Raw genomic sequence first — 23,085 nt, forward strand, 5'->3', positions numbered from 1 at the left:
GGAGCGGAGTCTTGAGGTGGGTAGAATATAGTTGTGCAATAATTGGCTGTTGATTGCTGGTGTTGACTTCTTGATGTGTAGTGCCTCGCAAACGTCAAGCCGCCTGCTATCGCTGTATCTATCGATGATTTCTGTGTTGTTTACTAGGATTTCTCTGGCGATGGTTTGGTTATGGGAAGAGATTATATGTTCCTTAATGGAGCCCTGTTGCTTATGCATCGTTAAACGCCTAGAAAGAGATGTTGTTGTCTTGCCTATATACTGGGTTTTTTGGAGCTTACAGTCCCCAAGTGGGCATTTGAAGGCATAGACAACATTAGTCTCTTTTAAAGCGTTCTGTTTTGTTCTCACGAAGGCTTTTAGCTGCCGCTTTAAGCTCGGGGGACAGTATGGTGCTTCTGTAGTTGCCTCGATTCTTTCCTCCTTCTGCAATAAGTTCTGCTTGTAAGGTATCTTTGGTAGTGACCTTCTTTTGTGTCTCGAGGTCGAATATGTCGTCCAACAGAATTTCCAACTCTACTTTCCGGGCCATTTCACTCGGTCTGGACATAACATGACAGTTTATGCCCAGATTTAGGAGAGTGACTTGGTCCTCAGTGAGGTTAATTCCTGCAAGGTTCAGGAAGCCATCTCTTGGTCGTGGAATTGCCAAAGATCATTGGGGAATATAAACCTGGATATGCGTATGGAAATGTCAAGACGCACAAGCCTGGAAACCCACTTCGGCCAATCATTAGCCAGATACCCACACCCACGTACAGACTGGCAAAGCGACTCAACGGCCTGCTGACTCCTTATGTTCCTTGCGCCTTCAGCCTGAAGTCTCCAAAGGAATTTGTGGACTTACTGCGGGGCACACGGGCCACAGGGATAAGAGCCTCGTTGGACGTAGAATCGCTGTTTACCAACGTACCTGTGGACGAGACAATCGGAATGATAGCCGACAGAGTGTATCGTGATCCAGCCTGTACTCCTCTTGACATGCCAGAAAGTATTCTGAGGAAACTACTCCAAGCTTGTACTAAAGAGGCACCCTTCTTGAGCCCGGATGGGCACATGTATAAGCAAGTAGATGGGGTCGCCATGGGTTCTCCCCTAGGTGTCCTGTTTGCAAACTTCTACATGGGTACCATCGAGCAAAAAGTCTTAGTCGACATGAACTTGAAACCGGCCATATACTGCAGGTATGTTGACGACATTTTTACACAGGTACCTGATGTCAGACATATGCAGAAGCTGAAGGAGGCATTTGAGCAGAGTTCCGTGCTGCGTTTCACTTACGAGACGGAAAAGGATGGGAAGCTGCCTTTTCTAGATGTAACAGTCATGGAAAAGGGCGGAGGTTTCCACACTGCAGTCTACACTAAGGAAACAAACATAGGAATGTGCCTAAATGCCAACAGCGACTGCCCTGACAGGTACAAGAGGAGTGTTGTTAACGCATACGTCGACCGTGCTCTCAGCCACAGCTCAGAATGGAAGCAAGTCGACGAAGAACTCTGTAGGGTAAGGCAGGTCCTAGTCAATAACGGCTTCTCCAATGGTTTCATCGAAGACATCATAAGAAGGAAAGTGAAAAGCCATGACACCTCTGAAGAGACAACTAACACAACACCTATACCCCCTATTAGACTATTTTACAGGAACTTCTTTTCCACAGCTCATAAAACGGAGGAAAGGGTCCTGAAAGATATTGTTAATAGAAACGTTATCCCTACAGACAAAAATCAGAGGATACAACTGACGATTTACTATAAAACCAGAAAAACGGCCAGCCTACTCATGAGAAACTCTCCAGACACAAAACAGAACGCTTTAAAAGAGACTAATGTCGTCTATGCCTTCAAATGCCCACTTGGGGACTGTAAGCTCCAAAAAACCCAGTATATAGGCAAGACAACAACATCTCTTTCTAGGCGTTTAACGATGCATAAGCAACAGGGCTCCATTAAGGAACATATAATCTCTTCCCATAACCAAACCATCGCCAGAGAAATCCTAGTAAACAACACAGAAATCATCGATAGATACAGCGATAGCAGGCGGCTTGACGTTTGCGAGGCACTACACATCAAGAAGTCAACACCAGCAATCAACAGCCAATTATTGCACAACTATATTCTACCCACCTCAAGACTCCGCTCCAATATAGAAGCATCAAGAAATATGGACCAATAGGCTTTCTACAAACACTTCTATTCAATACCCATTGTTTCTGTTCTGTCTTGTGTTGATACTTTTAATACCCTATTAATATCCCCTCCTGTTCTGTCTTGTGTTAATGCCACATCACCCTTCCCACCTCACTCAAATGTAGATATAAAATCAGAGATACGTTCTAATCAGTTGTGTATTTGTGAAGTCTTTGAAAATGTAATAAGTTTTACGAAACGCGCCCGTGTCGCGTCAGACTAGAAATAAAAATGAATTTTGGAGAAGTGATTTTTGATTTACCTCCAACAGTGAAGCGTAATGTACGAAAGATTGAGAAAATTCGTGTTAGAATTATTAATCTTACTTTTTCGGTCATATTTAATAATATATATATATATATATATATATATATATATATATATATATATATATATATATATATATATATATATATATATATATGTATATATATATATATATGTATATATATATATATATATATATATATACATATATATATATATACATATATATATATATATATATATATATATATATATATATATATATATATATATATATATATATATATATATATATATATATATATATATATATATATATATATATATATATATATGTCGTGCCTAGTAGCCAGAACGCACTTCTCGGCCTATTATGTAAGGCCCAATGTGCCTAATAAGCCAAGTTTTCCTGAATTAATATATTTTCTCAATTTTTTTTTCTTATGAAATGATAAAGCTACCCATTTCATTATGTATGAGGTCAATTTTTTTTATTGGAGTTAAAATTAACGTAGATATATGCCCGAACCTAACCAACCCTACCTAACCTATCTTTATAGGTTAGGTTAGGTTAGGTAGCCGAAAAAGTTAGGTTAGGTTAGGTAGTCGAAAAACAATTAATTCATGAAAACTTGGTTTATTAGGCAAATCGGGCATTGCATAGTAGGCCGAGCAGTGCATTCTGGCTACTAGGTACGATATATATATATATATATATATATATATATATATATATATATATATATATATATATATATATATATATATATATATATATATATATATATATATATATATATATATTTCATTCACAAGCTAAATTCACACTAAATTCACAAGCACAATCACTTATATATATATATATATATATATATATATATATATATATATATATATATATATATATATATATATATATATATATATATATATATATATGCGAACAAGCCTGAATGGTCCCCAGGACTATATGCGAATGAAAACTCACACCCCAGAAGTGACTCGAACCCATACTCCCAGAAGCAACGCAACTGGTAACTACAGGGCGCCTTAATCCGCTTGACCATCACGGCCGTCAAAAGGAAGTGATAGCCGAGGCTATTTGAGCCACTTCCCCGACGGCAACTCGGATGGTAATCTTGGGCATAGCATTTCACCAAATCACCTCATTCTTTGGGGCACACGTGAGGAACACAAATGCGAACAAGCCTGAATGGTCCCCAGGACTATATGCGAATGAAAACTCACACCCCAGAAGTGACTCGAACCCATACTCCCAGAAGCAACGCAACTGGTAACTACAGGGCGCCTTAATCCGCTTGACCATCACGGCCGTCAAAAGGAAGTGATAGCCGAGGCTATTTGAGCCACTTCCCCGACGGCAACTCGGATGGTAATCTTGGGCATAGCATTTCACCAAATCACCTCATTCTTTGGGGCACACGTGAGGAACACAAATGCGAACAAGCCTGAATGGTCCCCAGGACTATATGCGAATGAAAACTCACACCCCAGAAGTGACTCGAACCCATACTCCCAGAAGCAACGCAACTGGTAACTACAGGGCGCCTTAATCCGCTTTTTCGCATATAGTCCTGGGGACCATTCAGGCTTGTTCGCATTTGTGTTCCTCACGTGTGCCCCAAAGAATGAGGTGATTTGGTGAAATGCTATGCCCAAGATTACCACGTCGGGGAAGTGGCTCAAATAGCCTCGGCTATCACTTCCTTTTGACGGCCGTGATGGTCAAGCGGATTAAGGCGCCCTGTAGTTACCAGTTGCGTTGCTTCTGGGAGTATGGGTTCGAGTCACTTCTGGGGTGTGAGTTTTCATTCGCATATAGTCCTGGGGACCATTCAGGCTTGTTCGCATTTGTGTTCCTCACGTGTGCCCCAAAGAATGAGGTGATTTGGTGAAATGCTATGCCCAAGATTACCATCCGAGTTGCCGTCGGGGAAGTGGCTCAAATAGCCTCGGCTATCACTTCCTTTTGACGGCCGTGATGGTCAAGCGGATTAAGGCGCCCTGTAGTTACCAGTTGCGTTGCTTCTGGGAGTATGGGTTCGAGTCACTTCTGGGGTGTGAGTTTTCATTCGCATATAGTCCTGGGGACCATTCAGGCTTGTTCGCATTTGTGTTCCTCACGTGTGCCCTAAAGAATGAGGTGATTTGGTGAAATGCTATGCCCAAGATTACCATCCGAGTTGCCGTCGGGGAAGTGGCTCAAATAGCCTCGGCTATCACTTCCTTTTGACGGCCGTGATGGTCAAGCGGATTAAGGCGCCCTGTAGTTACCAGTTGCGTTGCTTCTGGGAGTATGGGTTCGAGTCACTTCTGGGGTGTGAGTTTTCATTCGCATATAGTCCTGGGGACCATTCAGGCTTGTTCGCATTTGTGTTCCTCACGTGTGCCCCAAAGAATGAGGTGATTTGGTGAAATGCTATGCCCAAGATTACCATCCGAGTTGCCGTCGGGGAAGTGGCTCAAATAGCCTCGGCTATCACTTCCTTTTGACGGCCGTGATGGTCAAGCGGATTAAGGCGCCCTGTAGTTACCAGTTGCGTTGCTTCTGGGAGTATGGGTTCGAGTCACTTCTGGGGTGTGAGTTTTCATTCGCATATAGTCCTGGGGACCATTCAGGCTTGTTCGCATTTGTGTTCCTCACGTGTGCCCCAAAGAATGAGGTGATTTGGTGAAATGCTATGCCCAAGATTACCATCCGAGTTGCCGTCGGGGAAGTGGCTCAAATAGCCTCGGCTATCACTTCCTTTTGACGGCCGTGATGGTCAAGCGGATTAAGGCGCCCTGTAGTTACCAGTTGCGTTGCTTCTGGGAGTATGGGTTCGAGTCACTTCTGGGGTGTGAGTTTTCATTCGCATATAGTCCTGGGGACCATTCAGGCTTGTTCGCATTTGTGTTCCTCACGTGTGCCCCAAAGAATGAGGTGATTTGGTGAAATGCTATGCCCAAGATTACCATCCGAGTTGCCGTCGGGGAAGTGGCTCAAATAGCCTCGGCTATCACTTCCTTTTGACGGCCGTGATGGTCAAGCGGATTAAGGCGCCCTGTAGTTACCAGTTGCGTTGCTTCTGGGAGTATGGGTTCGAGTCACTTCTGGGGTGTGAGTTTTCATTCGCATATAGTCCTGGGGACCATTCAGGCTTGTTCGCATTTGTGTTCCTCACGTGTGCCCCAAAGAATGAGGTGATTTGGTGAAATGCTATGCCCAAGATTACCATCCGAGTTGCCGTCGGGGAAGTGGCTCAAATAGCCTCGGCTATCACTTCCTTTTGACGGCCGTGATGGTCAAGCGGATTAAGGCGCCCTGTAGTTACCAGTTGCGTTGCTTCTGGGAGTATGGGTTCGAGTCACTTCTGGGGTGTGAGTTTTCATTCGCATATAGTCCTGGGGACCATTCAGGCTTGTTCGCATTTGTGTTCCTCACGTGTGCCCCAAAGAATGAGGTGATTTGGTGAAATGCTATGCCCAAGATTACCATCCGAGTTGCCGTCGGGGAAGTGGCTCAAATAGCCTCGGCTATCACTTCCTTTTGACGGCCGTGATGGTCAAGCGGATTAAGGCGCCCTGTAGTTACCAGTTGCGTTGCTTCTGGGAGTATGGGTTCGAGTCACTTCTGGGGTGTGAGTTTTCATTCGCATATAGTCCTGGGGACCATTCAGGCTTGTTCGCATTTGTGTTCCTCACGTGTGCCCCAAAGAATGAGGTGATTTGGTGAAATGCTATGCCCAAGATTACCATCCGAGTTGCCGTCGGGGAAGTGGCTCAAATAGCCTCGGCTATCACTTCCTTTTGACGGCCGTGATGGTCAAGCGGATTAAGGCGCCCTGTAGTTACCAGTTGCGTTGCTTCTGGGAGTATGGGTTCGAGTCACTTCTGGGGTGTGAGTTTTCATTCGCATATAGTCCTGGGGACCATTCAGGCTTGTTCGCATTTGTGTTCCTCACGTGTGCCCCAAAGAATGAGGTGATTTGGTGAAATGCTATGCCCAAGATTACCATCCGAGTTGCCGTCGGGGAAGTGGCTCAAATAGCCTCGGCTATCACTTCCTTTTGACGGCCGTGATGGTCAAGCGGATTAAGGCGCCCTGTAGTTACCAGTTGCGTTGCTTCTGGGAGTATGGGTTCGAGTCACTTCTGGGGTGTGAGTTTTCATTCGCATATAGTCCTGGGGACCATTCAGGCTTGTTCGCATTTGTGTTCCTCACGTGTGCCCCAAAGAATGAGGTGATTTGGTGAAATGCTATGCCCAAGATTACCATCCGAGTTGCCGTCGGGGAAGTGGCTCAAATAGCCTCGGCTATCACTTCCTTTTGACGGCCGTGATGGTCAAGCGGATTAAGGCGCCCTGTAGTTACCAGTTGCGTTGCTTCTGGGAGTATGGGTTCGAGTCACTTCTGGGGTGTGAGTTTTCATTCGCATATAGTCCTGGGGACCATTCAGGCTTGTTCGCATTTGTGTTCCTCACGTGTGCCCCAAAGAATGAGGTGATTTGGTGAAATGCTATGCCCAAGATTACCATCCGAGTTGCCGTCGGGGAAGTGGCTCAAATAGCCTCGGCTATCACTTCCTTTTGACGGCCGTGATGGTCAAGCGGATTAAGGCGCCCTGTAGTTACCAGTTGCGTTGCTTCTGGGAGTATGGGTTCGAGTCACTTCTGGGGTGTGAGTTTTCATTCGCATATAGTCCTGGGGACCATTCAGGCTTGTTCGCATTTGTGTTCCTCACGTGTGCCCCAAAGAATGAGGTGATTTGGTGAAATGCTATGCCCAAGATTACCATCCGAGTTGCCGTCGGGGAAGTGGCTCAAATAGCCTCGGCTATCACTTCCTTTTGACGGCCGTGATGGTCAAGCGGATTAAGGCGCCCTGTAGTTACCAGTTGCGTTGCTTCTGGGAGTATGGGTTCGAGTCACTTCTGGGGTGTGAGTTTTCATTCGCATATAGTCCTGGGGACCATTCAGGCTTGTTCGCATTTGTGTTCCTCACGTGTGCCCCAAAGAATGAGGTGATTTGGTGAAATGCTATGCCCAAGATTACCATCCGAGTTGCCGTCGGGGAAGTGGCTCAAATAGCCTCGGCTATCACTTCCTTTTGACGGCCGTGATGGTCAAGCGGATTAAGGCGCCCTGTAGTTACCAGTTGCGTTGCTTCTGGGAGTATGGGTTCGAGTCACTTCTGGGGTGTGAGTTTTCATTCGCATATAGTCCTGGGGACCATTCAGGCTTGTTCGCATTTGTGTTCCTCACGTGTGCCCCAAAGAATGAGGTGATTTGGTGAAATGCTATGCCCAAGATTACCATCCGAGTTGCCGTCGGGGAAGTGGCTCAAATAGCCTCGGCTATCACTTCCTTTTGACGGCCGTGATGGTCAAGCGGATTAAGGCGCCCTGTAGTTACCAGTTGCGTTGCTTCTGGGAGTATGGGTTCGAGTCACTTCTGGGGTGTGAGTTTTCATTCGCATATAGTCCTGGGGACCATTCAGGCTTGTTCGCATTTGTGTTCCTCACGTGTGCCCCAAAGAATGAGGTGATTTGGTGAAATGCTATGCCCAAGATTACCATCCGAGTTGCCGTCGGGGAAGTGGCTCAAATAGCCTCGGCTATCACTTCCTTTTGACGGCCGTGATGGTCAAGCGGATTAAGGCGCCCTGTAGTTACCAGTTGCGTTGCTTCTGGGAGTATGGGTTCGAGTCACTTCTGGGGTGTGAGTTTTCATTCATATATATATATATATGTCGTACCTAGTAGCCAGAACGCACTTTTCAGCCTACTATGCAAGGCCTGATTTGCCTAATAAGCCAAGTATTCCTGAATTAATATATTTTCTCTAATTTTTTTCTTATGAAATGATAAAGCTGCCCATTTCATTATGTATGAGGTCAATTTTTTTTATTGGAGTTAAAATTAACGTAGATATATGACCGAACCTAACCAACCCTACCTAACCTAACCTAACCTATCTTTATAGGTAAGGTTAGGTTAGGTAGCCGAAAAAGTTAGGTTAGGTAGGTTAGGTAGACGAAAAACAATTAATTCATGAAAACTTGGCTTACTAGGCAAATCGGGCCTTGCATAGTAGGCTGAGAAGTGCGTTCTGGCTATTAGGTACGACATATATATATATATATATATATATATATATATATATATATATATATATATATATATATCCTACTCACACTCATCCTAGCGCAGTAATTTATTGTGCAACCCATACTCATCCTATGAATGGTAATTTATTATGCACCTCATACTCATCCTGTGAGTCATAGGACATTGTGCAACCCTTTCTCATCGTGTGAATCTTTGTTTACTTTGCTTTCCATACTCTGCTCTCCGATAGTTTCTAGTGCAACCCATACCCATGATGTGAGTGGTAGTTTATTGTGTACCCTATACTCATCCTATACTCATCATCTGTAGTACTGAGCTCTACACATATGGGTAGCTTTGCCGCAGGCTGTTTACTGCTCTGAGAAATAAACATAAATCCTCATGCCTGGAGCCCGCGGTGCCCGGCGCCTTGCTGTGGGAAGTCAGAGATATTTTATACCGTGGGATTTCACCAAAATAAAACAAGTTGACAAAACCATTATTATTATTCACTATGATGAAGTTGTACACTTAATGCCTGTATATATATTTTGCTTGTATGTACTCGATAGCGTAAAATATGGGATGCATGTATATAAGCTGTGAGGGAATGTCCACTTGGTTGTCAACAATATTTTCATTTAGTTGTTTAAGTGTTGGGTTGAGCTAAATTACTACACCATCTATAGATCATGCAACAAAATCAGCAGATTCCTAGATGTTACTACTGCTCGGCTTAGACTCGGCTATAAGTATCTCAGAGAATTTTCATTATCTGCTGAAGTAGACCTGACCAAATGTAAACTGTCAACAAAATTATTCGCACTATTAAAAATTATTCGAAAAGATACGTAAATTCAGAGACAATTCTTTACCAAACGTTCAATAAATTTGTAAATGTTTTGTTCAAAATGGACTCGGTAAGAGATGCACAATCACTTAGTTACTACCTACAGTTAGCAAACTGGGGATATTTGGCTAAAATTTCTGGTAGCAGATCATTTTGAATGAAATATTGACACATCGCTGGAACATTGGTTATAGAATTGTCTCTAAATTCACGTATCTTTTCGCACTCCATCACATAGTGACGGAGGGTGTGCGAATCCCTTCACATGTGGGAATACTGTTGAATGAGGTAGTTGATGACATAGCGAAGAGAGCCACAGAAAAAAACTCTTGTTGATATTGTATGTCAGTTAACCTTGAAACAAATAAAAACAAGAATCAAGATGATCCAAGAGGATGAAGAAATGATAAAAAGAATGGCAATAGTGGATAGTAGTAACACACTTAAGAATTATTCAGTAATAAATACAAACTCGTCCTTCACCTATGGTAAAGGAAAGTCAACTTGGAAGGATTCAATTTACATGAGATTAAGATTAGGATACAAATATATCTGGCAATACGGTGTTGATGTCAGTGAAAAAGATAAGGAGTGTAAATTATGTAGTATGCCGCACGCCCACACCTTAGAACGTTATTTATTAGTGTCAACTTATTTCCTTATTTCTATAGTTATCAATAAGTAATGTACCACATCAAATTGTTTGGATGTGTGATAATGGTATGATAGACAGTATACTTAGGAGCTACAAGAATTTTGCCCCAAGAGTGTAACAATTAGATGCTGTGCTTACTATATTAACCTGCAATGTTAAATGGGATTCTTGTAATGTTAATTGTCTATTTGTACTTACTGAATTTGTGCGCCCCTTGAGGGACTTGAAGTAGAGGGGGTAGAAATAGCCTAAGTTACTCTATCCCTTTGAGATGTATTTCTTTCTTGTCTCAATAAACATACTTGAACTTGAACTGTAAATATTTGTGGCTTCCTGACCATAAAGTTACCGCCGCAGTCGAGGGTAAGAGACCGGATGTACCCAGTATACAAGCCGCACTAGCTATTAGTTCTTATAAGCTGACAACTTACCCAGATAAACATTACTTCCTAATTATATATATATGCAAATAATGCAACTGAAATGTTTAAAACATGATTATATATATGTATCATGTGGACAGTTTTTAATGTAATTTTTTCTCCTGATATTCGGGTTCTTTATTAAGCTTCATCTTGAGGCAAAGCCCAATACCTTACGCCATATTGATTCTCTGTCCACAGATCATTCTCTCTCTCAAATCATGTACACTGATGGTTTCCTACACCGCCACATGGGTGCAGTTGCCTCTACCCATCAGACAGAACTATTTGCCTTACTTGTTACACTAAAATGTGTACAAGTGTGTGTGTCTATGTATGTATTAACACGATGTACTGAACGGGGTGAGAATAGCTTGAGCTACCTCATTCCTTTGTGTGTATTTTACCTCAATAAACTTATTTCAATTTCAATTTCAATTCAAGTCTCCAAACTTGATGCATTAATTGTAAGTGATTTTCTACCATCCTGCATTAATTGTAAGTGATTTCTATCATCCTTAATTGCGCGCAACTCTCTAAGACACAATTGTAACATGACCGTGTCCGAAGCTAGACAGAGAAAACACAACATTATTAGTGATGGTAACATAATCCATTTCATGTGAATTCCATCTTCGTTGACCTCCGAAACTTGAGGAATGGTCCAGAAAATAGCTACTAAAGTTCAAGTCAAGTGTGAAGATACTTTAGTTGATACTTAGATACTTCCAATAAGTGTAAACATAAGTGCTGACTTCATCTATTCAGACCCCAACCCAAACGCACTATATAATAATGAAAATAACAGATTTAAAAAGTCCACTCATGGATGTAAACTAACAAACTCACATTAAACATAAAAAAGACCGACTACTATTTTTGTTCGGAAGTAAATCCTGAAACCAAATTCAACTTCAGATAGACAATGTTAACATTAGCAATAATGATTATGGAAAGTTCCTTGACCTATACATAGACAAGAGACTGAACTTCAGCATCCACATACAACACATATATATGTGTTATATGTGGCAGAGAGTATTATATGAGAGAGAGAGTATTCACCTAGTTGTGCAGGCGCGGGTTGAGCTCTGCTCATTCGGCCCGCCTCTCAACTGTCAATCAACTATTACTAACTACTGACTAAATAATTTTTTTTCTCTCGCACACACACACACACACAGTAGGCCGTTGCGGTACCAGGGGAACAGGGAAGAGACAGTAGGCCGGGAGACACACGATTAGTGAGGTCCGCGGAAATTCGTCAATTTCTCGGGACATTGAAGGAGTATAGAGGCTAGATCATAGTATTTGGCCTCTCGCAGTGTGTAGCTAGCAGGGTGCAACATAGCATAGTCATATCGCTAGCGATAGTGCGAAGATTTGGCGAAGAAACCAAAGTGGACCTAGTGGCATCACCGGTGCATGTAAGTGTGCGACCTGACCGGGTGGGACGCCCCGCCATGGAACTACCTGATTGTGCTGTTGAATGGTGACTGTGATCAGTGGTACAGTGAATTAGTGAACTGTCACACAACGATACAGTGACTGACTCCAGAGCTTTGTGTAGACAGAGAAGAACCGACCTCATCAATCTACCAGCACTTAGTGAATCACCTAGTGGGAGACAACGACGGATAACCATCGTCATCATACATCGTCCATACTCATCTGGTTGTGTGAGCGGGAGGAGACTGGTATGTACCCCCTCTCTGGTCAATTAATCAGGTGTACATATTGAGGTAAAATAATATCTAATTCTTGTTCAGGATATCATATATAATTAAAAATCTCAGGGTGGCTCATTTAGGCAGAGGTAACGCATAAGGGATATCTTGACACATACAAGCACGCCCGCCCACGTATGTATACACGCACACAAGTGTGCACACGCTAAAACAGACACACATACACACACGCACACATGCACACACACACACATTATTTGTTTATTAGGTGAGTACACACACACACACACACACACAATCGTTCAGTCAGGGGAAAAGGCATTAACACCTGGGATCAGGACCTTACTATCCCCCCCAGCTGACCTGACCTGACCTGGTCGCCATCTCCGCCCCCCCCCACCCCCAGTCCCCCGCATCGCCCATACACACACTCTTCTCCTCCCCACTCTCTCCCCCTCTCTCCCTCTCCCACTCCCTCTCTCCCACTCTCTCTCTCTCCCACTCTCTATCTCTCCCACTCTCTCTCTCCCACTATCTCTCTCCTGCTCTCTCTCTCACTCTCTCTCTCTCTCTCTCTCTCTCTCTCTCTCTCTCTCTCTCTCTCTCTCTCTCTCTCTCTCTCTCTCTCTCTCTCTCTCTCTCTCTCTCTCTCTCTCTCTCTCTCTCTCTCTCTCTCTCTCTCTCTCTCTCTCTCTCTCTCTCTCTCTCTCTCTCTCTCTCTCTCCCTCTCTCTCCCTTCCTCTCTTTCCTTCCCCCTCCCTCTCTGCCCACACACACACACACACACACACACACACACACACACACACACACACACACACACACACACACACACACACACACACACACACACACACACACACACACACACACACATACATACACACACACATACACACACACATACACACACACACACACACCTCCCCCCTCTCTCCCTATCCATCTCTCTCCCTCTCCTCTCACTCCCTCTCTCCCTCCCGCCTCTCTCTCCATCTCCTCCCCCCTCCCCTTCTACTTTCTTCTCACTTCAGAGGAAGGGTCGGATCCCCCCCACCCACCCATTTATCTCTCCCTTTATCACTCCCTTTCTCTCTCTCTCTCTTTCTCTCTCTCTTCCTCTCTCTCTCCCTCCCCCATCCCGCTCTGCCCTCCTGACAAATCCTATCACGGCACAACTATAGGAACAGGGTCAAGCATGGCAGCCAGAGGTACCAGGGGAACAGGGAAGAGCCAAGGTGACGAAATGAAGGAAATGTTCGCCCAGTTTCTGGAGGACATCAAGAGTGAGATGCAAGAAATGATGCAGGAAATGAAGAACAAAATAAGCAACCTGAAAAGAGAGCTGACAGCAGCAAAGGAGGAGATTAGAGCCCTCAAAGAGAATGGTATCGAGGCTGAGAATCAGAAAACCATCCAGAGAGAAGGTGGTAATAGTTTTTTGGATGAGAATGCCGCAATAAAAGCAACATTTGAGGAAATACTAAAAAAAAATAACTCTGAAGTAATGACTGCAGTGATGGAGATGGCCATGAAAGCAGCCACCTCACAGGAGGTGGCACGCTCCACTAGCCAACTGCTGGAAAGGAACAGATCAGTGGTTGCTGTGGGTATTAAAGAGCAGGAAGGCTCTAATAGGACAGAGTGGAATGACAAGGACAAAGCAGCAGTGAATGAAGTACTAAAGGCACTAGACATGGAAGGGGCTGAGCATAGCATTGAGAAGGTTTTCAGGCTTGGCTGGTACAACAAAGACCGAGACCGAATGATAAAGATAGTGTTTGCAAACGAGAGCACAAAGGAGAAGATCCTATCAAGGAAGAGCTCTTTGAAAAACGTGGGAAAATTCAAAAATGTATTCCTCCAGAGAGACATGACAAGGGAGGAGAGAGCCATGGCGGCAGAAGCAAGGAAGAGGCACAGGGCGAGAGGGGAAAACCAGAAGTCACAGCTCCCAACACAACACCCCCAGAGGCGAGGGGGGAACCCACAACCAGCTACCCAGTAACACCAGAAGGGAGGACAACCCCGCCTCCCTCCTCTGCATAGAAAACCCTCTACCCCAAACCCTCCCTGCCCCCACTCAAATGTTCAGCCAAATCTCCCTCCCCCCACACCCAATCCCCACCCTTCTACCCCTCCCCTCCTCCCGAGTCCTCCCTCCCCCCCTTTCCTTCCCATCCTCCCTCCCCTTTCACCCCATACCCTCCCTGTCCCTCCCCCTTCACTGGATCCCCCGCCCCTCATCCCAGTATCCTCTGAGACCCTGTTATCCACCTCACAGGTCCTCACACCCATGGAACAGCCTCCCCCACCAGCAGACCACTCACCAAGGAGGCGATTTGAGAAGGGACAGAAGAAAGTGAGCCTCAAAGCGATGTACACTAACATAGATGGAATTACATATAAATCAAATGAGCTTGGAGAACTGATACTAAAGGAAAACCCAGACATAATAGCCCTCACAGAAACAAAGATCACGAAAACGATAACAAACGCAGTGTTCCCACAGGACTATTATGTTATGAGGAAAGAGAGGGAAGGAAGAGGTGGGGGTGGTGTAGCTCTGCTGGTAAGAAAAGGCTGGGATTTTGAGGAGATGGATATTCAGGGCTGTGAAGGTTTCAGTGACTACATAGCAGGTACTGTAACAAATGGAGGGAAAAAAATTATAGTCGTAGTCATATAATCCACCACCAAATGACAGAAGACCTAGACAGGAATATGATAGAAACAACATGGCCACCATTAACATAATAGAAAGAGCAGCTTCTGTTGCTAGCAGGAATGGATCTGGACTACTAATTATGGGAGACTTCAACCATGGGAAGATAGATTGGAAGAACAGAGACCCACATGGAGGACCAGAAACATGGAGAGCTAAGCTGCTGGATGTGGCAACAAGAAACTTTCTAAGCCAGCACATCAAAGAACCGACAAGAATGAGAGGAGAAGATGAACCAGCAATGCTTGATTTGATATTTACCCTAAATGAGTGGGATATAAGGGAAGTTAAGATGGAAGCACCCTTGGGAATGAGTGACCACAGTGTATTAAACTTTGAGTACCTTGTAGAGCTAGGACTTATCTCCCCCAAAAAGAACTAGGAATCAAAAGGCTGGCATACCGAAAGGGGAATTATGAACAGATGAGAAGTTTCCTAAGTGAAATACCTTGGGACACAGACCTCAGAGATAAGTCTGTACAGGGTATGATGGACTATGTTACCCAAAAGTGTCAGGAGGCAGTAAACAGGTTCATCCCGGCCCAAAGGGAAAAATCCGAGAAGCAACAGAAAAATCCATGGTATAATAGGGCATGTATGGAAGCGAAGAAACTGAACAAAAGGGCGTGGAGGAACTTCCGGAATAACAGAACACCAGAAATCAGAGAGAGAGATACCAGAGAACCAGGAATGAGTACGTCAGGGTGAGAAGAGAAGCAGAGAAAAGTTTTGAAAATGATATAGCAAACAAAGCCAAGACCGAACCAAAGCTACTCCACAGTCACATCAGAAGGAAAACAACAGTGAAAGAACAGGTATTGAAACTTCGAACAGGCGAGGACAGGTATACAGAGAATGACAGAGAGGTGTGTGAAGAACTCAACAAGAGGTTCCAGGAGGTCTTCACAATAGAACAAGGTGAGGTCACTGTGCTAGGAGAAAGGGAGGTAAACCAGGCGGCCTTGGAAGAGTTCGAAATTTCGAGAGAGGAGGTCAAGAGACACCTGCTGGATCTGGATGTTAGAAAGGCTGTTGGTCCAGATGGGATCTCACCATGGGTACTGAAAGAGTGTGCAGAGGCACTTTGCTTGCCACTCTCCATAGTGTATAGTAAGTCACTGGAGACGGGAGACCTACCAGAAATATGGAAGACGGCGAATGTGGTCCCAATATACAAAAAGGGCGACAGGCAAGAGGCACTGAACTACAGGCCAGTGTCCTTGACTTGTATACCATGCAAGGTGATGGAGAAGATCGTGAGAAAAAAACTGGTAACACATCTGGAGAGAAGGGACTTCGTGACAAATCGCCAACATGGGTTCAGGGAGGGTAAATCTTGCGTTACAGGCTTGATAGAATTCTACGATCAGGTGACAAAGATTAAGCAAGAAAGAGAGGGCTGGGCGGACTGCATTTTCTTGGATTGTCGGAAAGCCTTTGACACAGTACCGCATAAGAGGCTGGTACATAAGCTGGAGAGACAGGCAGGTGTAGCTGGTAAGGTGCTCCAGTGGATAAGGGAGTATCTAAGCAATAGGAAGCAGAGAGTTACGGTGAGGGGTGAGACCTCCGATTGGCGTGAAGTCACCAGTGGAGTCCCACAGGGCTCTGTACTCGGTCCTATCTTGTTTCTGATATATGTAAATGATCTCCCGGAGGGTATCGATTCATTTCTCTCAATGTTTGCGGACGATGCTAAAATTATGAGACGCATTAAAACAGAAGAGGACTGTTTGAGGCTTCAAGAAGACCTAGACAAGCTGAAGGAATGGTCGAACAAATGGTTGTTAGAGTTTAACCCAACCAAATGTAATGTAATGAAGATAGGTGTAGGGAGCAGGAGGCCAGATACAGGGTATCATCTGGGAGAGGGAATTCTTCAGGAGTCAGAGAAGGAAAAAGACTTGGGGGTTAATATCACGCCAGACCTGTCTCCTGCAGCACATATCAAGCGGATAACATCAGCGGCATATGTCAGGCTGGCCAACATACGAACGGCATTCAGAAACTTGTGTAAAGAATCATTCAGAACTTTGTATACCACATATGTCAGGCCAATCCTGGAGTATGCAGCCCCAGCATGGAGTCCATATCTAGTCAAGGATAAGACTAAACTGGAAAAGGTTCAAAGGTTTGCCACCAGACTAGTACCCGAGCTGAGAGGTATGAGCTACGAGGAGAGACTACGGGAATTAAACCTCACTTCGCTGGAAGACAGAAGAGTTAGGGGCGACATGATCACCACATTCAAGATTCTGAAGGGAATTGATAGGGTAGATAAAGACAGTCTATTTAACACAAGGGGAACACGCACAAGGGGACGTAGGTGGAAACTGAGTGCCCAAATGAGAAACAGAGATATTAGAAAGAACTTTTTTAGTGTCAGAGTAGTTGACAAATGGAATGCATTAGGCAGTGATGTGGTGGAGGCTGACTCCATACACAGTTTCAAGTGTAGATATGATAAAGCCCGATAGGCTCAAGAATCTGTACACCTGTTGATTGACGATTGAGAGGCGGGACCAAAGAGCCAGAGCTCAACCCCCGCAAACACAACTAGGTGAGTAGAACTAGGTGAGTACACACACACACACACACACACACACACACACACACACACACACACACACACACACACACACACACACACAAACAATCGACCGGGTAAACAAGGATAAACTATTCAACACTGGTGGGACGCGAACAAGGTGACACAGGTGGAAACTGAGTACCCACATGAGCCACAGAGACGTTAGAAGGAACTTTTTCAGTGTCAGAGTAGTTAACGGATGGAATGCATTAGGCAGTGATGTGGTGGAGGCTAACTCCATACACAGTTTTAAATGTAGATGTTATAGAGCCCAGTAGGCTCAGGAATCTGTACACCAGTTGATTGACAGTTGAGAGGCAGGACCAAAGAGCCAAAGCTCAACCCCCGCAAGCACAAATAGGCGAGAACAAATATGTGAGTACACACACACCAGGAAGCAACCCGTAGCAGCTGTCTAATTTCCAGGTACCTATTTACTGCTCGGTGACATTACATTAACATTTACAGAGAGTAGGGAATTAATTAGGTATTTGGGAGCTAGTTAACTGTTGTGGGATGTATATCTTGAGGTACTGTATACAATGTTCACAACAGAGCAATGTATAATCATTTCATTGTATACAACACATTGAGAAAGAATGAAGGTTAGATCCGAAAATTATTATGTGGCTCTCTCATGACTTGTTTCCGGCGCTAAGAGTTGTGAATTTACATGAAAATGTACCAATAAAATCTTGTTACATAGCAGTAGGAGTAACATTTACTCCCTAGGTCCACGAGTCTAATTAAAGCGCTGTCCACTCGGCCACCACCTCCCTTATGAGAGGGAGAGAGTGAGTGTGTGTGTGTGTACTCACCTAATTGTGCTTGGGGGGTTGAGCTCTGGCTCTTTGGTCCCGCCTCTCAACTGTCAATCAACTGATGTACAGATTCCTGAGCCTACTGGACTCTATCATATCTACATTTGAAACTGTGTATGGAGTCAGCCTCCACCACATCACTTCCTAGTGCATTACATCTGTTAACTATTTTGACACTGAAAAAGTTCTTTTCTAACGTCCCTCTGGCTCATTTGGGTACTCAGTTTCCACCTGTGTCCCCTTGTTTGCGTACCACCCGTGTTAAACAGTTTATCTTTATCTACCTTGTCAATTCCTCTGAGAATTTTGTAGGTAGTGATCATGTCTCCCTTACTCTTCTGCCTTCTAGTGTCGTGAAGTGCTTTTCTCGCAGCCTTTCTTCGTAGCTCATGCCTCTTAGTTCTGGGACTAGCCTAGTGCCATATCTATGAACTTTTTCAAGCTTCGCCTTGTGCTTGACAAGGTACGGACTCCATGTTGGGGCCACATACTCCAGGATTGGTCTTACATATGTGGTATAGAAGGTTCTGAATGATTCCTTACACAGGTTCCTGAAGGCTGTTCTGATGTTAGCCAGTCTCGCATAATCACACACTCACGTGTGTGTGTATGTGTGTGTGTGTGTGTGTGTGTGTGTGTGTGTGTGTGTGTGTGTGTGTGTGTGTGTGTGTGTGTGTGTGTGTGTGTGTGTGTGTGTGTGTGTGTGTGTGTGTGTGTGTGTGTGTGTGTGTGTGTGTGTGTAAAATAGACACTGAGGACAGGCAGCTTGTGCATGTCTATTCGTTAGGTGTATATCGAGGTCCACCTCCAGGGTGGACCTCGGTGGTGGACATTATAACTATATACATAATTTATTACTTGTAACTATATTTAAATAGTTACTATATAAGTTACTTTATGTAAATTACTTTAGGTACTATTTAATAGTTACTATACAGTATTTGAATATGTAACTATATACAATTAAGAATTTATTATGTTTAACTATATTTAATTAGTTACTATATAAGTTACTTTAGTTACTATATTTCAGTAAGTAACTATATATATTTCAGAATCTATTACTTGTAACTTTAAAGTTATTAATAAATAAGTCCTTGCATAAAATGTAATCATTATAACTATATACATAATGTATAATAAGGAATTGCAAGGCCAATTATGACATGATGCTCAATAAATACAAAATACAGTTCAGACAATACTGTAGTAATTGTTACAGAACTGCGAATAGTAATGGATACATTATAAAAGATAAACAACAGAGAATTTGAAGTCATTACTTTTCATAGCAAAATTTAGCTAATTCAGAAACTTTGTTTTTAGACAGATTAAAAAAAACGATGTTGAGAATTACTGTATAGAGGTGACATGTATATTGGCAAAGTAGGAAAATCAGTAAAATACATATACAGTACTGTATATGCAGGCGATGAGTCACAATAACGTGGCTGAAGTATGTTGACCAGACCACACACTAGAAATTGAAGGGACGACGACGTTTCGGTCCGTCAAAGTCTCAAGTCTCAAGTCTCAAGTCTCTATATATATCAAATTCTCAAGTCTCTCAATCGACTTGAGAATGGTCCAGGACGGACCGAAACGTCGTCGTCCCTTCAATTTCTAGTGTGTGGTCTGGTCAACAGTACTGTATATCATTTTAAATTTGAAATTTTTAGGCTAAATTTATCATTAATCATCCATAAAGGTTAAAGAAGTCTACAGTATTTTAAATTTGTAATACTGACTATGTAAACAGGATGGTGGCTCTAATTTGAGATGTAGCTGGTAAGGTGCTCCAGTGGAGCACCTTACCACCTTATATCAGTTTCCACCTGTGTCCCCTTGTGCGTGTTCCCCTTGTGTTAAATAACTTCCTCCTGTTTCAAGACTGTTTACTGTGTAGAAAGCAGCAACACCAGCTCAGGATGGGACCAATGCCACAGCTCTCCCAGGGACCATATGTAGCTGTTCCCATGGACATCATTGATGGGTAGGTATATATTGTACGGTAATTTGCTTTGTTATTCTTTCGTAACTGTTCCAAAAATAGTAGTACAGTAGTAGTTCTGGATTTGATTTATAGATAATACTTTGCCTGTAAGGACCTTTTCAAATGCTGTTTAGATTTGATAAATCCCCTACAAGCAAAATTTAATTTACAAATAAGTCTACTCTAAACTTCTGTCTATTTCTCTATGTCATTGTCATCACCTTGTGTTGTGTTCAACTGTATAGAGTATTTACAGTAACTCTGGGTATCAAATTCAGCACATATTGTATTGCCTTTTTTAATTCTTTTAATTTACTTTCTTTGAGTGACATTACTTAATTAAAACTTACATGAAAACATATCCCGTTTAATTTATTTTTTAGATTTTTATGTTCATCTCAACTGAGAAAACATTTACTGTATTTTGAAAATTAATTTTAATATTACAGTAATGATAAAGCATTAAATTTATGTTATCTTTCAGAAAGAGGAATTATGAAACTAATGCACTTGTCAGAGCAGTTAATCAAAAAGATTATCAGCTGTGTCAGAAATTAATAGAAGATGGTGAAGATGTTAAATACATAAATGAAAAAGATGGGTCAACACTGCTTCATATTTTGGCTGAGAAATACTCCAAAAGAGAAACCAGAGCTCAGAATATACCTTCTCTCCTACTACAGCATGGAGCAGATGTAAATGCTATGAACAAGAATGGAGAAACCCCTCTCCATATTGCAGCAAGAGAGGGTCTTTCTGACTTTTGTGCCATCTTGTTGGAACATCAAGCTGTTAGAGTAGACATAAAAAATATGAAGCAAATGACGCCTTTACATTTCGCTGCTCAAAAAGGGGAACTTGATACTTTGAATTTACTGATACAAGAAGGAGCTAATCCCAATATTAAAGACAGCCAAAAATACCTTCCACTTCACCATGCTGCTGAATGGGGTTATCATGAGTGTTGCAAGGTGCTTGCTTCTTTTTACTCTGTTGGCAGAACTCAAGACAGGCAAGATATTCCACCTGTTATGTTGGCAGCAAGGAAAGGTCATTATCGATGCTATAAAGAAATAGTTGATGCTAAAGCCGACATGAATCTCAACTACAAAGATGGTGTAGGCAATACAGCACTTCACATAGCAGCAAAGTTAGGATTTGAAAAGTTTGTTGACTTACTCCTTGAAACAGGTGCTCCTCCAGACATACAAAACAATGTTGGGAACACACCAGTAATGGAAGCTGTCATAAAAAATAAAGTGAATTGTGTAAAGGAACTGATAGAGAATGGAGCTGCAGTTAGTATCAAGAATAATGCTGAACGCAGTGTTCTTCATTTGGCTGCTGCAAAAAAGGCAGATGAATGCATGGAATACTTGCTAACTATTGACAGAGTAAAGGACATTATAAATGAAAAAGATAATGATGGCTTTACAGCTCTTTTCATTGCAGTAAAGAAACACAGTGAAAACTGTGCAGTTTTACTTTTGAATGCTGGTGCATCACCTTCAGTTGATGGGGTAACCCAACACAAGTTATGTCTTCTCCATCTTGCTGCAGAGAATTTTAAACCAATATTTCTAGAAAAGCTTCTAGCAATGTGTGAGTTTGATGTAAATGTCACCAACAAAGATAAGGAGACTCCCTTACATCTGGCAGCCCGTGCAGGTTCCAGGGAGGCATGCCAAATGCTTTTCCAGAAGGGTGCTCAAGTAAATGCTGTAGACAAAAATGGTAGGACAGCCTTGCACATTGGTGCTTATCATGGCCACTCTAGCATAATCAGGCTATTCATAAAGAATGGTGCAAATAAACGTGCTAAAGATGATTGCAATTCTACAGCCTTACACGCTGCTGCAGCTAAGGGAAATATAGAGTGTTGTGAAATACTGACTGATGCTGATAAGTCACTCTATAAAGAACAAGACAAGAGGAAAAGATATGCTCTAGATATTGCTTTTCTTAAGGGCCATTATGAGGTCTTTAAGCTTCTGCTACAAAAATTGCCGTATAGAAATATCTGCACAATGCCACAAGATCTGCAAGAGCATCTCCACTCCCACACACATAAAGCACTTAAAGATAGAAAAAAGTAAGTTCCTTATCTGTTCCTGATTAATTTTGGACTAATAAATATATAGATATCTTAGTAATATCTGTTAGTGAAGTTTAATGTTGAATAATATAATGATACTCTAAGGGCTTATTCTTTTACAGTAAAGTATTTGTAAATGCATGAATATAATTTTATACTATACTATTTAAGCTTAGTAATCCAAATCATATGGGGCTTCCCCCATTTGAATTAACTGAATATTCAACTTGGATATTCCTGGTAAGATATTTGACCGAAAATGAAAAAATTGCAATTTATGGGATGAGGTCCAGTGGTGTTCCTGAGATGGCTCCCCCATTACTAGGTCACATCAGTTGCAGGAGTCATGTTTGGTCTAACTTTCTTGCAACTTCAACTGTCTACTGTCTATTGGCCATCCAGAGCCAAAACCTGGCCCCCCACCCCCTCACAGAGGCACATTGAGTAAGGGGCTATTATCATCACCTCTCACTGGGAAAGCATCCAGAAAGTCAGCAAAGCTTTAATGACAGTTGTAAAATTCATAGATAATGAAACATAGAAACTGCCAAATGACGATGTTGTGAGCCAAGCCTGGAACCCCAGCCCACAGCCATTTCCAGTGATCAGTTCTGTCACTGATGTAGTTGACACTACTTATAGTGCTCCTTGAGTCCACCTTTACAAAGGGTCCCTCT

At 42.9% G+C, this 23,085-nt stretch overlaps 1 protein-coding gene across 1 annotated transcript in view; it reads left to right on the forward strand.

Moving 5' to 3' along the window:
* The window catches only part of LOC138349592 (transient receptor potential cation channel subfamily A member 1-like), a 62,554-nt gene that overhangs the window by 12,390 nt on the left and 27,079 nt on the right, over window positions 1–23,085 (forward strand). Inside the window, exons 2-3 of the mRNA XM_069327299.1 lie at window positions 20,211–20,313; window positions 20,798–22,405. Of these exons, the coding sequence (XP_069183400.1) occupies window positions 20,249–20,313; window positions 20,798–22,405 (1,673 nt within the window). The 5' untranslated portion in view covers window positions 20,211–20,248. The remainder of the gene's footprint in view (window positions 1–20,210; window positions 20,314–20,797; window positions 22,406–23,085) is intronic.

The sequence above is a fragment of the Procambarus clarkii genome, chromosome 19 (genome assembly GCF_040958095.1).
Source record: "Procambarus clarkii isolate CNS0578487 chromosome 19, FALCON_Pclarkii_2.0, whole genome shotgun sequence".
Lineage (NCBI taxonomy): Eukaryota > Metazoa > Arthropoda > Malacostraca > Decapoda > Cambaridae > Procambarus > Procambarus clarkii.